Here is a 15,301-nt window from a genome sequence, read left to right on the forward strand (position 1 = left end):
ACTATAATCTGTCTTCATTTTCTTCTTGAGACCGGCTCTAATGTAGCCTAGGTGGCCTTTCCCTTTCAAACAAATTATGTGTTTGTGGGTGGGTATATGACTGCCATGGAGGCCAGAGGTTCAGATCCCCCTGGAGATGGAGTTATGGGTGGCTGTCTGGGAATTGAACTTGAGTCCTCTACAAGAGCAGCATACAGTCTTAACCACTAAGGCAGCTCCATTTGCACTCTTGATCCTTCTGCCTCTGTCTCCCAAGTAGTTACAAGTTTACAGCACCACAGCTTCTCCATGCTTCTTTCCCTCAGACAGGGTCTCACTAAGCAGCTCAGCCTTACCTTAAACCTAAGCTCTTCCCGCTCTACCTCCTGGAGGGCTGGGCTCACAGGTGTGCCTACCCCACCGTAACTGGTCAAGACAGGGTGAAGTCCGTGGAGCTCACAAAAGAGCTACCACTGACACAGCTGGGAGAATCACTTTCTCCTCCTCTCGACTCTAGGAAACCTGGGAAAATCATGTTTGAGGAGAGCCATGAAACAGAGACGCCACGGGACAATAAAATGGTTGTAGGAGGCACCCTACACCCTAGAACACTTTATTAAGACCTTATTGCTTAAGGAGTTAGACACTGATTTTCTATGTTTTCTGTACCTCTGCAGAGCCCTTCCAAGTTACTGGAAGCTGGGATACCACTAGGAAGGGGCAAGAGTGGGAAGAACAGCACCTCCCAAGTGTCTTAGAGGTGAAGCGGGCTTCCACAGGGCTCTCAAGTTAGCACAGGGATCAGGAGTGTAGGCTTAAGTCAGGGCCTACGGGCGATGTTCCCTGAGATGAGTCAAGCCCCAGCCCCTTCTGACCTTTCCAGAACAACGGCTGGGAAGGGCAACAGTACTGTGGAGGGCAAACTAGGTATCTCTTATGTGGAAGGCATGCTGGGCCGGAGCAGCCAGCACCAAGCTTCGGGGCAGGGTGTCTTCAGGGATGACCACAGCAGGCACGGAGAGTAAAACTTCACTTGAAGCAGCCATGTTCATGCAGGACAAGGCGGGGTTCCTCAAGGACAGGCTGCCCAGATCTTTTTCTTTAATATGAAGGTGTACAGGGGTGCACTCAAGCGCACTCTCTATAATGTCTCCTCAGGGTAACTCTCCCCGACCTGAACATCCTAACCTGGCCACCCTAGCTTTTCTTACAAGGCACTTGTTACTGCTGAGGGGGTGGGGGTAGGGAGAGGGCAGGTGGCTCCAGTGGTTGCATCTAATCTACACAGCCACAAGTGAGAGTGGAGGTGGTCAAGGACTTAGGGGCTACCATAGTACAAGCACACAGCCAGGCCAATGAGCAGTGTGGCCAGGAAAAAGACAACTGTGAGCTGCAGCTGTAGCAGCACTGCTGAAAGCACAGCGTTGACCACCAACGAGCAGGACACGATGAAGAGGCGCGTGATGCTGCTGCCATGCTTCATGACTGCTGACATGAGCAGTCCATTCACAGCCTGGTTCAGCACCACAAGCACTGCCCATCCAGAAAAACCTTCTAGGAAGCCCGGACCTGGGCCACTGCTAGCATACAGTCCAAGGTTCAGAATCACTCCAAATGTGTAGAGGAAGAGGTTCTGGAGAGCCAAGGGCAAACGCTGTCGCTTCATGATCAGCTCTGTGTACACCGATGACAAGCCGGAGATGAGGCAGTATAAGCTGAGGAGCAGAAGTCCCAGTGGAGTGATATGCAAGGGCATGGGACGGGCGCCAGGTGCTGATGGGGGCCCAGGAAGGGTGTTCGTAGGATCCTGAAAGCCACCGGATGCATAGCAGGCTCCTGCAGCCATCAGCAGCAGCAATGCCAACCCCTGACGTGCAGAGAGGCGATGCCCAAGACAGAGGCAGTACAACAGAGCTGTGCTTCCAATCTTGAGATTGCTCAGCACCTGATAGGTGCTGGGGTCCATGTAACGCTGCAGATAGATCACCAGGTTGTTGTTGGCGCCATAGAGCAGGGCTGACAATGCAAAAGGTGCGGCCTGGCGCCAGGGTGCTGTGCCCTGGGGCCACGTTTGCCAGCCTACTAGGAGGGAGAAGGCGCACAATAGTAGCTTGGTCAGCTCAGTAAGTAACACAGCTGAGGAGGGTCGGAAGGGCACTCGGCCATCCACATGGCACAGTGCTAAGAATGGTGCATGGGCACCATACATGGCAGTGGACAGGAAAAGCATCAGGGTCCAGCGAGCCTGTCTTGGACGGGCTAGGCCTGGCATACCCCCATCTTCCACACTCATGGCCCATACGAGGCCCTCGGTGGCCTGTGTAGCTAGCAAGGGATAAAGGGACTGCTACACATTTGTAGGCAATTGAGTGTGGAATTGTGGTACATCACCAGAGAGAATACTGAGGGTCAGAGTCAGCTGCACATTCCACAGTTAGGTCTTGACGAGGGAGCTCATGACCCATGGTTTTGGGGCCAGTCCGATGGCATTAGGGGGGAAAGGAGTGTAAGGGGCAGGCTGAAAAACCACTGTCTATTCTATGTAGGAACAAAAGCAAGGACGCAAAGGGCAGAAGAGGGGGAGACAGCAAATGAACAATAGCAAGGGAGGTCAGGTAGAGGGTCAGTGACGGAAAGGTCTCTACCTGCAGGCCCAACATGCCCATCCTGCTTTCCCCAAAGGGTCTAGTCAGGCCCCTTTCGTAGTGACTTAAAGTAGTTCTTCAGTGTCTTCTCCACATTGGGTACAGCATATGCCTGAGCTGCATAGATGCCAGTGCAAGTGCCCACTGCAAAGCCCAATACTGCTGATGCCCTCAGTTTGGCCACCACATAGCCTGCCAGGAATCCCTTGAGGAATGGGGAGGACAAGAGTGAGCCATCCTGCAGGGACAAACACAGAAGGAAATCAGGTGTGCTCTCCCTTTCTCTGCCTAGGAATTCAAGCTCAGCTTAGCGCATTCGACCACCTGTTCCTCCTCACTGCTCACAGCTGTGCCCTTTTCTCCAAAGATTAGCTCAAAAGTTCTGGGGCTAGAAAAAGAATGTAGGAGTCCCAGTCACACAATAACAGAATCCTAGGTTCAGAGGCATCTAACCAGAACCCCAGTCAGCCAGAATGCCACCGAGGCTTCCAAAGAACTTGAGCCCCTTCCGTTTCTCCAGTTTCACTTCATAGTATAGTCTCTAATAACTATAAATTAACCACCTCACTCCTGTTTTGTGTTCCTAACACTGCTTATCACCAAGGCTTTGTCCGTGCAGTACCTGAAATATTCACCCCCAGTCCCACTCTCTTGTGTGTAGCATTGGCCTTGTGTGTAGGCTGGTCTACAGTTCTCCAGGTAGAGCAGGTTGGCCTTGAACTTGTATTAGCCACGATAACCAGTTCAAGTGCTATTTTTTCAGGGAGACTTTTCTTGGGCCCTCAATGTCCATTTGCTAAAATAAGACTCTGCCTCCTATTCAACATTCCCAAGAGCAATGGCGCCCCTACCTGGCCCACACCACTGTTGACTTCGTCCTCCACACGCTGCTGTAGGCGCTCCAGCTGGTTCTTGAGAAACGTCAGGTCCTTAAGCTTGGGCAGAGAATCCTAGGACAAGGGAGAGGCTGGCTCCAGCAGACTTGACCCATTCCCAGGCCCTGCTCAATTTTATCAGAGGCTAGGAACTAGGTGAGCTGTGGGAGGGATGACGGAAAGAACCAAATAAATCTCTTCCTACAAAACCTTCCTGAGACGGCAGTGGTAAAGGAAGACGGACACTGAGAAGCGAGGCATTCACACGGGGACAGGGAGGCGACAGGCGAATGTGCATCAAGAACCGATAATGACTGCTACAGAATCATGGCAAACAGAGGAACCTCCATTTACCTTTCAGGGGAAAAAAAAAATTACTACTGACTGAAGTACAAGCTGAAAACAGCTCCTAGTCTGCTTTAACTGCTGTGTCCCAGTAGCTGACAGAGAAACTGGCAGATTATTGGTAAACCTGTGGATGATGCTGGACTTCCAGACCCAACTGGGAATAATGGGTTGAAGCAGTTCCCTGTACAATTCAAGGTTAATCTGCTATATGCTTAGGCCATTTCAAACTGAACGAGAATTTCATGCATATGTGAGAGAGTAACTGTGAGCAAGAGTGTGGCTAAAAGACTCAGTGTGGTCGCGTGTAAGAATGAAAGTCAACGAGCGAGCAAGAAGTGTTTGAATGAAGGTGGTGGTAAGGGTGGACTGGAAACGCTGTCTCTGTAGAGAGGACTTCAGGGGCTAGGGAACCGGCCCGAATGAGGAATGTTAAGAGAGTACACATTTGGCACCGTGTCGGTCCGCAGAAGGATAGGTAGGCCCTCGTCCCAAGCCCTTACTGTTGAAGCGGTTGGCAGGAACCCAGACAAAACAAAAACAAAACAAGTTATCCCTGTCGTCTCTGTTCAAAAGTAAAAGGGTTAAGGAATGTGAAGACCACGCCGACTGAAGCAGTCCACGCTTTCAACTCACCTTGTCATCCGCCATCTTCCCCCCCCGCAGGACTCGTTGCGCATGCGCAGCCCCGCCTCCCCATGCCAAAGGCTCTGTCCATCTTTACTGAGGGTAGAGGCACTTCCGGGGCATTACGGGAGAAGGCGGGGCCTCTTCCTAAGTTGTTGATGGCTGTCATCGCAGATACGTCCACGGGACTCCTCTCGTCTAGTCCTGGGCTGTGTGCGCGCGGGTAAAGGTCGAGGCGTGATGATCTCACGCTCCACGCGATGATCTCATTCGCGCCCTGGAGCACACAGTGCACGTTCTCCTCGCCCTTCTTCCGTCGTCCGAGGAACTCATAATTGCCGGCCAGGGCGGAGTTCGTAGTGTCAAGTCAGTGCACTTCGTAGGACACACGCAGCGAAACACGCGAGCACGCGGGGAAGCAGACGCAGCTCAGGCGCGCCTCCGCCCTCCCCCAAGGCCGGCCTTGGCCCGCCCAGTGTTTGCGCTGCGCCGGTTGGCCCGGCGGTCTCCGGCGCAGAGGCCGGGCTTGTGGGCCCTGCAGCTCCGGAGGTCGTCTCGGGCAAAGAGCGCAGGCCGGTGGCGGCGATGCTGGGCAAGGATTATATGCTGGCCATCATTCTGGTCAACTGCGATGGTGTGCATCGAGGGCCCGGTTGGGAGGACCAAGAGCTTAGGGGAAGTGAGGGGTGAAGGAAGGTTACCCGAGATGCAAACACGAAGCAGTGGGGGGGTGGCCGTCTCGGGAATGAGAACCGGGGGCCTAAGTGAACCTTGAGCTCTGCGTGTGCTATCTTTAAGACTGGGTTGTTGAGGTCTAGGTTTAGGGCTGTCTCCTGTGGGATGGAGCAAGGGTTATAACGGTAGTGTGGGGGATTCACAAATAATATGCGCCCTTGCTTTGATCCCTTGTTCGTGTAGATGACTTGTGGGGGGACCAAAATCTGGAGGGGGAGACAGGCCTACCCCCTGGCTGGAGGAAGATCCGCGATGCTGCGGGGACTTACTACTGGCACGTTCCCAGCGGTAGCACGCAGTGGCAGCGCCCAACATGGGAACTAGGAGGTGCAGAGGACCCGAGAGCGGTAGGTGGAAAGTGAAGAGGGAGCCCGAGCTCATGAATGGCCATAGGCCTGCAGCTTACAGTGACTAATCTCGACTTCATAGGGAACGGAGGGGATTTGGGAACTGCGACCCCCCAAAGGGAGATCCTTCTCCAGCCTGGACAGTTCATTGAATCGGAGGTAACAGGGGTGGCCCCGAGCTTGGGCTTACTGTGACACTCAAAAGAATGCAGCTGAACCCACAATTCCCCCTCCCCCCCTTTTTTTGAGATAGGGTCCCACTGTGCATGTAGCCTGTAACTGACTGGCCTGTAACTAATAAGAAGTGGCACCGTGCCTGCTTCCATAATTTGTTTTTAAATTGTGGTTCTGGAATCTTTGTCAGGTTGGGGTCTCTCTTTGTGCTTGGCTTTGTCCCATGTTCATGTACACCTGCAGGCCAGCAGAGGGCATCAGATCCCAGTATAGATGGTTGTGAGCCACCATGTGGTTGCTGGGAATTGAACTCAGGACCTCTGGAAGAGCGCTGAGCCATCTCTCCAGCCCCTGTCCCATGTTCTTGACTTTGAGTATTTTTGAATTTTGCCTGTTGCAAGTTCTTATCATTAGTTGTATCTTCTGTGTTCTCTGTCCTGACCCATCATGTTCTAATAGACTCCAGTCCATTGGCTTAATTTCTTTTGGGGTTCCAATTCTGTGCTCTATACTCTCTTGTTCTAGTTTGAGGTTTTTGTCCACATTTTTAGTTCATATCCCTATTTATGTCTTTTTAGTTTATGCCTGTGTCTTGCGTCCTGAACTTTTTCAAATTTTAAACTACTCTTTGTTAATTTACTATATTCTGGGTCCTGCTTTTTTCTGGGTTTGCATTTGTGGCGCTTTATTTTGGGACTTGTCCCAAATCCTGTGCTTGATCAGATAGGCTAGGTTTTACCCTTGCCCCTAATGTAGGGATCCTAATCCTTTTATTGGTTCTACCTCTTTGTTCCAGTAACTCTCTAACATGGTATGGTGAAGATTCCTATGTCCGGAGCTTGGAGCCAGGAGCTAAGGTAGGGATTGGACCTGATGGCCAGCTTAAGACATTGGGAGATCTCAAGGGAAAGATTAGAGGTAGAATAATAAATATAGTAATAATAAGAGCGGGGCTGAGTGAGTGTAAGGGGCTATCAGAGTTTCGTGTATGGGTCCTGTGTCATCCACCACTCCACTCCACAGCAACTCACTTCTTGCTTGTCTTGTCAGTGCTTTGCAGTCCGCTCTCTGGGCTGGGTAGAGGTCCCTGAGGAGGATCTGGCACCAGGGAAGAGCAGTATTGCTGTCAATAACTGTATCCAGCAGCTTGCCCAGACTCGAAACCGGAGCCAGCCCCACGATGGTGCCTGGGGTGAGGTGAGCTGTCTGATTTCCCCAGGGGTTCAGCCTATGGCTCAGCAGTGGTAGGTTTTTCTTGAGCTGCTTGTTTGCCACGTTAGCCATTTTTTATCTGTCAACTCTCTGTCTTTGGCAGGGCCAGAACATGCTGATGATCCTGAAAAAAGATGCCATGAGCCTGGTGAATCCCCTGGACCACAGTCTGATCCATTGTCAGCCTCTGGTTCACATCCGTGTATGGGGTGTGGGCAGCTCCAAGGGCCGGTGAGGACTTCTGCATCCCCCCACCCCCAAGCAAGAGTTGCTTCACCCTTCCCCCTTGCAGGCTGTGATCCCCACTGATGCTGAACCCTTGGACACAGATCCTCTGACGTGGACCCAGCACGGCCTTCCCTGCCTGGTTCAGCCCTGGTTGGGGTGGGTGGGCCCAGCTCAGCAGGGACAGATAGGGGAGAGTCTGAGAGTCTGGGCTGATTTTCTCCTGTGCTCCCACATGCTTCTGGAACAGTGACAGGTTAGTGACAACTAGATACTCTGAGTCCTTTCCTCAACGGTGCCATATCTTTAGCTTAACTTTAGAAGCCTCATACAGGCACTTAGAAGTCCCTTCCCTAATCTGCCTTATCCCCACCCCTGCCAGGGACTTTGCCTTTGTTGCGGGTGACAAAGACAGCTGTATGCTCAAGTGCCATGTGTTTCGCTGTGATGTGCCTGCAAAGGCCATTGCAAGTGCTCTGCAGGGGCTCTGTGCACAGGTGAGGGCCAGCAGTGGGCAGGAAATATGGAGTTGGGATAGGGTAGGCTTGACCCCTTACCCTGATTTCTTTCTCTTTCTGTGTGCCTCATGCTGGCTGCATTGTATTTTAGATCTTGTCAGAGAGGGTAGGAGTCAGTGGAGAAGCTGCTTGCTGTTCCCCAGATCCTATTTGTCCTGAAGACTTCCCAAGGCAAGGTATGAGAAAGGGCTTGCTGCATCACACCATCAGTCTGCTTTAGTGAAAGATGGAGGTGGTAAGGAGGGTGCGGTTCCTGGTTATCTAGCTTCTTGAAGAGTCTGGGCTCAGGGATTCAAAGCAGTGAATTGGAAGTGCCTCTGCAGGTTTTCCTTTACTAGCAACAGCTCTAGCTTGAGTCCTGGCACATTCGTTAGTGTTTTGAAGCTGGGAATGGGGATGCATGCCTATATTCCCAGCACTTGAAAGGCAGAGATAGTCACATGTTTAAGGCCAGCCTGTTCTTCGTAGAAAGTTCCAGGCCAGACAGAGCTGGTCACGTAGTGAAACCCTGTCTTTGCACTACATCACAGGAAGGGTGGGGAAAGGGGTAACTGAGTTTCTATGCTAGCTTAGTGCTTGCTGTGTCTATTTCAGTGGAGTTGCTGGATGCTGTGAGCCAGGCTGCTCAGAAGTATGAGGCACTGTACATGGGGATCCTACCAGTCACCAAAGCCATGGGTGAGGACTGAGGGAGCTGGATGGGCTTGGGTGTGTTAGGAAAGGGAACGTGGGTGAAGTGAGATCAATGCTGTAACGAGTCTTAGAGTTTTTACACGGCCTTATATAAATCACCTGTGATATCTCCAGAATTCAAGTGCAGCTCTTTCCATCTCTCTGAATCTCAAGTTAATATAAGGGTCCTAGAAACTCCCTGCAGACCCTTTTTCATTCAAGCCAGACAGCACAGTGGGCATTTCTCCTCAGGTATGGACGTGCTGAATGAGGCCATTGGTACCCTCACCGCCCGGGGGGACCAGAAAACCTGGGTCCCTGCTATGCTCAGTGTATCTGATTCTCTGATGACTGCACATTCCATTCAGGTACCACAAGAGGGTGAAGTTTGGGACCTTGGAGGTGAGCGGGCATCTTGAGGTGTGGGCGTGTGTCTTTACTTGGTTCTGGAAGTTTTGGGTCTTGCCTTTGTTGAGCTTTGTACTGATGAGGCTTTGTGTGGGCAGGCAGAGGCTGGTGCAGAGGAAGAGCCACTGTGGCAGTGCCCTGTGCGCCTTGTAACCTTTATCGGCGTTGGCCGTGACCCACACACCTTTGGCCTCATCGCAGACCTTGGTTGTCAGAGCTTCCAGTGTGCAGCCTTCTGGTGTCAGCCTCATGCCGGGGGGCTCTCTGAAGCTGTGCAAGCTGCCTGCATGGTGAGTTAGGAATGGAATGGGAATGGGAGGAAGTTTTCCCCGGAGCTGCTCTATACTGTGGAGTGAGCTCAAGATGGGCAGCTCCACTTAAGTCACAACCCAGTGATCCCAGGGCCAAATCTGGTTCACAAATATATCTGGCTTCTTAATGCTGTTTTTGCGAAGTTTTGTGTTGCTGACTAATATTTGAAATATAGGGCATTCCACATAATAATTGCTTTTCTTAAAGTATGAGGAATGCTAATACAAGGTACACACATCTGTTGCACACACACACCCTTGTGGGCACACTTATGTCACAGCATTTGGGTGAAGTTGTGCTATACAGAGCAGGCACTATTTGGTTGACCCAACATACTTCATGGTGTATGTGGGTATTCAAATGTAAGGTGCTTAAGCTATACAATTCAGTTCACTGAATTTAGTTCACTTATTAATTCAAGAAATGAGTATCTGTAGGGTCCACCTGCTACAATTCATCTGAGAATTCATTGGTATAGAAGGCATTCACAACCTTTGCCATCACTAAACATTCTAATAGAGCAGAAACACCTCAGGAATAGGTTACACACCACATGATGATGGAGACACTTCCTTAAGAGGCAGGAAGTATGCCAGATGAAGAGACATAGGACAGGTATACCAGAGAACCTCAGGAGTGGAAGTGAGAGATGTTAGTGGGTCAGAGTACCTGAAAGAACATGGTGTGAGTGGCCTGCGAGAAGATGTAGTGGTAGATGAGAACAGAAAGAAATGGCAGAAACCAGGTGAGGTCAGCCTGGAACACTGAGGACCCTTGAAGGGTTTTAAGCAGGACAGTGAAATGAGATCTGTGGATTTTACCTACTGAAGCTGCAGTGCAGGTGAACAAGAGGAGGTAGGAAGGCTAGGTAAGTAGTATCTTCTCTGAGTAAATAAGTTGATTGGAACAGTTATTTTGGGTATGGATTGGGTTCATAGACTTTCTCTTCAGTAGAGAATCTTTTTTACCAGAGACTGGTACAGAACAGTGAGAGATGGAGTTGAGTCTCATAGTGGTAGGTATAGTTAAGAGTGCAAGTTCTGGTCAGGTGTCAGTGGTACATGCCTTTAATCCCAGCATTTGGGAGGCACAGGGTTCTGTAATATCGAGGCCAGCCTGTTCTGCAGAGTTCCACGAAAGCCAGGCTACACAGAGAAACCCTGTCTTGAAAAACAAAGACAACAATGAAAGAGTACAAGTTTTATAGCTGGACCGACTTACATCTGAATGCGAGTTCTGACATTTTCTATTTGTGAGACCTTAGACCAGTGATTCTCAACTTAATGCTATGACCCTTTAATACAGTTCCTTATGTTGTGGTGACCCTCAACCATAAAATTATTTCATTGTTACTTTATAACTGTAATTTTGCTATTGTTATGAATCATAATATAAATATCTGATTTACAGGATACCTAATAGGTGACCCCCGTGGGGATTACAACCCAGAGATTGAGAGTCACTGCCTTAAACAAATCATTTATTATCTCTGAAGCTTGGTATCTTTATTTTCAAAATGAGCATAGCAACACTTCATAATAACTAGATTAAGTTAGCATTCAAAGCACTTAGGAGGGCCTAGCTTTCCTTAAGTGCTCAGTAAATATCAAGTTTTATGTTTTTGTTGTTGAGGTACTTGGGAATGCTATAGGCACTGGAGGCATGACTATGGGCATTGTATCAAACAGAATTCTTGGCCAGTTACATACCCTACAGAAGTTTTCAGGTGTGCAGGGACAGAGAGCTGGATGTTCATATTCCGCTTCTTCCTAGGTTCAGTACCAGAAGTGTCTAGTGGCCTCAGCAGCTCGGGGTAAGGCCTGGGGTGCCCAGGCCCGTGCTCGCCTGCGGCTCAAGCGGACCAGCTCTATGGACTCTCCAGGCGGCTCCCTGCCCCCTCCACTACTCAAAGGAGGGGTTGGGGGTGCTGGAGCAGCTCCTCGGAAGCGGGGCGTCTTCTCATTTCTTGATGCCTTCAGACTAAAACCTTCTCTTCTCCATATGTCCTAAATTTATCTTAGAGGGTTGGGGAAAGAGGCTCTATACTCTTCCAGCCCCCAGGGTTCTGTAGCCTCTCACCTTCCTGCCCATCCTTGATCCTTGCCTACCCTGTATTTATTACCAAGTTTGTTGTTTATAAGGATGACTGAAAGGTCCTGCACTATAACTTAGGCCCCTGGCGCCCCTTTCCTTGGGTCCTTTTGTTCCTTGCCCCTGTCCAGCCCTGGACAATTGGCTCTACCTCAGCAACTTTATAGCAGAAACAGTGCAAATAAAAATCCCTCAGTGACCTCACTAGTTGTGAGTATATTGACCTGGGATAAGATTGGGACTGTCAGACTGTGTGAGGTGGGTTTGTGTGCTTGGTGTTAGTGACTGCCTGTAGTCATAATGAGGGCATGGTTCATAATGGGAATCTGACAGCATTCATTCAGGAAATGCTTTCTAAAGGCTTTTCTATGCCAGGTATTAAAGTAGGCCTACTTGTAAGGCTACCTTCTGAGACTTTGAGAGGAGAAATGACCAAATTAGAGAGGACAGAAGATACCATGTAGTCTAACCAGCAATTACCAGCTCAGCTGAGACTTATCCAAGACATTTTAGAAGACGTCTGAAGATTTGACCTATCCGAGTACTAAAGATGAGCTCCTGTTAGCAAGCCTATAGACAATGTATTACAGATTGTGCAGGTCAGTCTACTGATACGTGAGCTTCCAGAGGTTGACGTGGTTAGGTCAGGCAGGAACACGTGCTGGTGTCTGAATTTGCTTCTGGGATCAAACTAAGAGACACTAGAAAAACGTTCCTCTTTGGTGTCTTGTGACGAGGCCCCCAGATCAATAGCCAGTTTTCCTTTAAGGAATTGGTCCCGGCTTCCTCCAGTATCACAGTGCAGCTGGAGTGAGTGAGCTACCGCCCCGGAAATGACGCACTGCCCCGCTGGCGGTGCGGAAGTGGAGATGGCGGAGCTGTACGTGAAGCCTGGTGAGCACGGCTAGTGGGCTAGGGAATACACGGAACAAACTCTGCCCCCCTCCACCCCCCACCCCCCGAAGCCCCAGTGTAGCCTCTTGGGTTCCCGGTCTCATTTCACACACTTCCTCGCCTTCGCAGGCAATAAGGAACGCGGCTGGAACGACCCGCCGCAGTTCTCCTACGGGCTGCAGACTCAGACTGGTGGACCCAAACGCACGCCCCTTACTAAGAGGGTTGCGGCTCCGCAGGATGGATTCCCTAGAGGTGCGTGAGGGCTGTGGGTGGAATCCGATACGGAAAGATGGTTTGGGGATAAACCTGCCCCATCGGCTTGTTTTCCTCTTCCAAGGACTCCTTAACGAGAGGGTGGGAGCCAGTAAGAGGCTCAGCGCAGGCGCTTTTCTAGCCCGTTCTTTCTGCAGCTTTGGTCAGTAAATGGAATATTGGACAAGATGCCTAGATCTCTTCTCAGGATCCTTTGTGTCATGAGCACCCCAGACTTTGTGTTATTTACTGTCTTGCTTAATTGGTATTTACTGAGCACCTGTCAAAAGCCAGGAACAGTTTGGGTGCAAACTAAAAGGTCTTTGATTCTACAGTCCGTATTGGCTCAAGGTAAAATAACACATGAAAGAGTGCTAGAGACTTTGCAGAGGGGAAAGCAATAGTTTCTAGGTAACCCAGGAATGGGGGGAGGCTATTTAATTAATCGTGGAAATGTGACAAGTTAGGTACTAAAAGATGCAAACGCATTTCAGGCACAAAAAAATAGGTAAGTTTCTGAAACAGCAAAGTCTCTGAGAATCTGCCTAGTTCAGAGACTGAAGTAGCGTGTTCCAAAGTGGTGGGATGCTATATTTGATTTAATGTCATGGGCTTGAACATTCCCAAAGGAGAGGATGTGGATAGAGGCCTAAAGAAGAACCAAGACAGAACTCAAAGGGTCTCCAGCACCTAAAGATTGCATAGAGAAGACTGTTGATAATTAAATCTTAAACCAATAGTGAAAACAGTTCAATACAGGACCAGTAGATTTAACATTTCAGTTACTAATCTTCAAGAGCAGTTGAACCTCTGAGTTTGAGGCTAGTCTAGTCTATAAAAGAAGTTTAAGCCAGACACTGTGGCACACACCTGTAATCCCAGCACTCAGGAGGCAGAGGCAGGTGGATCACTTAGTTCGTAGGCCAGCCTGGTCTACAAAGTTAGTCCAGGACAGCCAAGGCTACAGAGAAACCCTGTCTCGAAAAAACCAACCAACAAAACAAAACAACCACCACCAAAACAATTTTCAGGACTGGCTCGGGTATGTAGCGCAGATTTGTCTTTTAAAAAAAAAGGAAGAAAGAAAAATAGAATGTGAAGAGATTTTGATAGCAAATACTACAGCCTCTTTGTACATTTATGGGATGATGAAGACATTTTGTAGTTGATTCAGTGCTGTGAACAAAGTGAAAAGAAATGAGAAGATGGGAGTAAAATGATCACTGAGGTACTAAGCCTTGTTGCTTGACCCCACTTGAATATTTCAGCCCCAACTTCAGAAACTTCTGGACCACCTCCAGTGGATCATCCACCTCCTTCCAGTAAGGCTTCCAGACCTCCACCTATGGGGACTTGTCCTGCTACTGGTGTGGAACCCCCAAACTCCCCAGCCATTGAGTCTGAGGCTCTGATAGAAGATGTGCTGAGGCCTTTGGAAGAGGCATTGGAGGACTGCCGCGCCCACACGAAGGTAGGCCCTGGCACTTCTGAGGGGTGGAAAGGACTTCTATCCAATCAAATCAAGCATAGACATTCTGATGGACCCCTAAGGAATTTCTCAGTCTTTCCAGGAAAGTAGACACTGATGTCAGAGGGATTCTCAGGACTTTGGAAGGGCCAGTAGTAGAGGCCTTGTGGAGATGTTGCTTGATCTACTTTGAAGCTGTATTTAACTCCTATTAGTAAATTATAAGCTTATTTATTTTTGTAACAAGGCCATACAAGGCCATTCAGAGTGTACTTTGTGGCTTTTGCTCTCAGTCTAGGAGAGCCAAACAAGCTTTGTATAAAGGTTTTTTCAGCTGTCTGGAGGCAAAGGATTGAAGAAAGGGAAAGCAGCATGCTACTCCCCACCTTTGGCCATCTTTTCCTTTTTTAAACAGTAATTTCTTTTAATGTTTTTGTTTTTTAAGACAGGGTTCTCTGTAATAGCCCTCACTGTCCTGGAACTCAAGTTTTATAGACTAGGCTGGTCTTGAACAAATATCCTTCTGCCTCTGCCTTCTAAGAGTGTTGGGATTAAAGGCATGTGCCACCACACCCGGCTTGAACTTTAAGATGAGCCTCTGAAGGGCTGAGAAGGCACTGAAAATTTAAAATTTAAATTTGTCAAGTGTATCCTTTGTCTTGGGAGGAGATCCATAGGTTTCATATTTGTAGTGGAGAGCCTCTAAGCTTTGGGTAAAGGAATATGAACTCTAATGACCTTGCGTCAGAGAAAACACATGTTGGTAGCGCTGAGTTGGATGGGCTTCTGTCTCAGAAGCAGGTATGCGATGATATCAGCCGGCGCTTGGCACTGTTTCAAGAACAGTGGGCTGGAGGGAAGTTGTCGGTACCTGTGAAGAAGAGGATGGCGATACTAGTGCAAGGTATGGATGGCGACCTTTATCCTGCCATTGGTGGCTGAACCACGGCGATGAGGTTTTAACTGACTGGGAGGGGAGGAAAGGAAGGTAGACATGTCTTTTACTGCCATTTGCTTGCTCAAGCCCTGTCTCTCCTCAGAACTTTCACACCACCAGTGGGATGCAGCAGATGACATTCACCGCTCACTCATGGTTGACCATGTGACTGAGGTCAGTCAGTGGATGGTGGGAGTTAAAAGATTAATTGCAGAAAAGAGGAATCTGTCTTCAGAGGAAGCCAAAGAAGAGAATTCTACAGTGGCACCTGAGAACCAGACAATACCAGGCTTCCAACAGTCTTCATAATCTTGGGAGCTCCCCAGACTTACTTCACATGACTTACTATGCCTTGGTATGGAAGGCCCTCTTCTCACTTGGCTCCCTTTTACCACCAGGGAGACTGTTGGTCCTGTTGGGCATCACCAAAGATCCTACCTGGGCCACTGCAAGATCACTTGTTACTCATATTATGTACATTTCAATAAACATCTCCACAGTGGGAAGTGGGTAGGAAAGGTGAGCCATTCTGATGCCAAACTGGTTCTTTCTGGTGTCAGCTTTCCTGCTCCAAGAATACCA

General features: G+C 49.3%; 4 protein-coding genes across 6 annotated transcripts; 2 read left to right on the forward strand and 2 right to left on the reverse strand.

Annotated features, from left to right (window-relative positions):
• Positions 1-558: 558 nt before the first annotated feature.
• On the reverse strand, positions 559-2,338 carry Slc35a4 (solute carrier family 35 member A4). Its single transcript, XM_060377421.1, has one exon. It carries the CDS (start codon positions 2,270-2,272, stop codon positions 1,298-1,300), a length of 975 nt encoding a protein of 324 aa, XP_060233404.1. The 5' UTR covers positions 2,273-2,338; the 3' UTR covers positions 559-1,297.
• A 156-nt stretch (positions 2,339-2,494) lies between these two features.
• LOC110557371 (SLC35A4 upstream open reading frame protein) lies at positions 2,495-4,623 on the reverse strand. Its single transcript, XM_021651711.2, has 3 exons — positions 4,481-4,623; positions 3,476-3,574; positions 2,495-2,862 (listed from the first exon to the last, which is right to left on the reverse strand). The coding sequence occupies exons 1-3, from the start codon at positions 4,493-4,495 to the stop codon at positions 2,665-2,667; spliced, it is 312 nt and encodes a 103-aa protein (XP_021507386.1). The 5' UTR covers positions 4,496-4,623; the 3' UTR covers positions 2,495-2,664.
• A 103-nt stretch (positions 4,624-4,726) lies between these two features.
• On the forward strand, positions 4,727-11,369 carry Apbb3 (amyloid beta precursor protein binding family B member 3). 2 transcript variants are annotated; one of them, XM_021651721.2, is made up of 12 exons: positions 4,727-5,105; positions 5,390-5,553; positions 5,636-5,712; positions 6,524-6,584; positions 6,778-6,924; positions 7,043-7,170; positions 7,499-7,661; positions 7,774-7,858; positions 8,277-8,360; positions 8,607-8,722; positions 8,861-9,052; positions 10,848-11,369. In XM_021651721.2, exons 1-12 carry the CDS (start codon positions 5,057-5,059, stop codon positions 11,082-11,084), a joined length of 1,503 nt encoding a protein of 500 aa, XP_021507396.1. In that variant the 5' UTR covers positions 4,727-5,056; the 3' UTR covers positions 11,085-11,369. The 2 variants fall into 2 exon arrangements, with proteins under 2 accessions (XP_021507396.1, XP_021507395.1); XM_021651720.2 differs by having other exon boundaries at positions 4,729-5,105; positions 7,547-7,661.
• A 143-nt stretch (positions 11,370-11,512) lies between these two features.
• Positions 11,513-15,301, forward strand: Sra1 (steroid receptor RNA activator 1). 2 transcript variants are annotated; one of them, XM_021651723.2, is made up of 6 exons: positions 11,513-11,764; positions 11,935-12,059; positions 12,189-12,314; positions 13,583-13,785; positions 14,578-14,686; positions 14,823-15,301. In XM_021651723.2, the coding sequence occupies exons 2-6, from the start codon at positions 11,999-12,001 to the stop codon at positions 15,026-15,028; spliced, it is 705 nt and encodes a 234-aa protein (XP_021507398.1). In that variant the 5' UTR covers positions 11,513-11,764; positions 11,935-11,998; the 3' UTR covers positions 15,029-15,301. The 2 variants fall into 2 exon arrangements, with proteins under 2 accessions (XP_021507398.1, XP_060233405.1); XM_060377422.1 differs by having other exon boundaries at positions 11,513-12,059; positions 14,578-14,583; positions 14,823-14,888.

This window comes from Meriones unguiculatus, chromosome 2 (assembly GCF_030254825.1).
Source record: "Meriones unguiculatus strain TT.TT164.6M chromosome 2, Bangor_MerUng_6.1, whole genome shotgun sequence".
NCBI lineage: Eukaryota > Metazoa > Chordata > Mammalia > Rodentia > Muridae > Meriones > Meriones unguiculatus.

Coding starts and splice junctions, on each gene's coding strand:
- Slc35a4 (XM_060377421.1), bottom strand. CDS start 2,272: ATGAGTGTGGAAGATGGGGGTATGCCAGGCCTAGCCCGTCCAAGACAG.
- LOC110557371 (XM_021651711.2), bottom strand. Junction 2,863..3,475: donor TCAACAGTGGTGTGGGCCAG/GTAGGGGCGCCA, acceptor TTGTCCCTGCAG/GATGGCTCACTCTTGTCCTC.
- Apbb3 (XM_021651721.2), top strand. CDS start 5,057: ATGCTGGGCAAGGATTATATGCTGGCCATCATTCTGGTCAACTGCGAT. Junction 7,171..7,498: donor GTGGGCAGCTCCAAGGGCCG/GTGAGGACTTCT, acceptor AGCCTCATACAG/GCACTTAGAAGTCCCTTCCC. Junction 7,662..7,773: donor TGCAGGGGCTCTGTGCACAG/GTGAGGGCCAGC, acceptor ATTGTATTTTAG/ATCTTGTCAGAGAGGGTAGG.
- Sra1 (XM_021651723.2), top strand. CDS start 11,999: ATGACGCACTGCCCCGCTGGCGGTGCGGAAGTGGAGATGGCGGAGCTG. Junction 12,060..12,188: donor GGAGCTGTACGTGAAGCCTG/GTGAGCACGGCT, acceptor TCGCCTTCGCAG/GCAATAAGGAACGCGGCTGG. Junction 14,687..14,822: donor GATGGCGATACTAGTGCAAG/GTATGGATGGCG, acceptor GTCTCTCCTCAG/AACTTTCACACCACCAGTGG.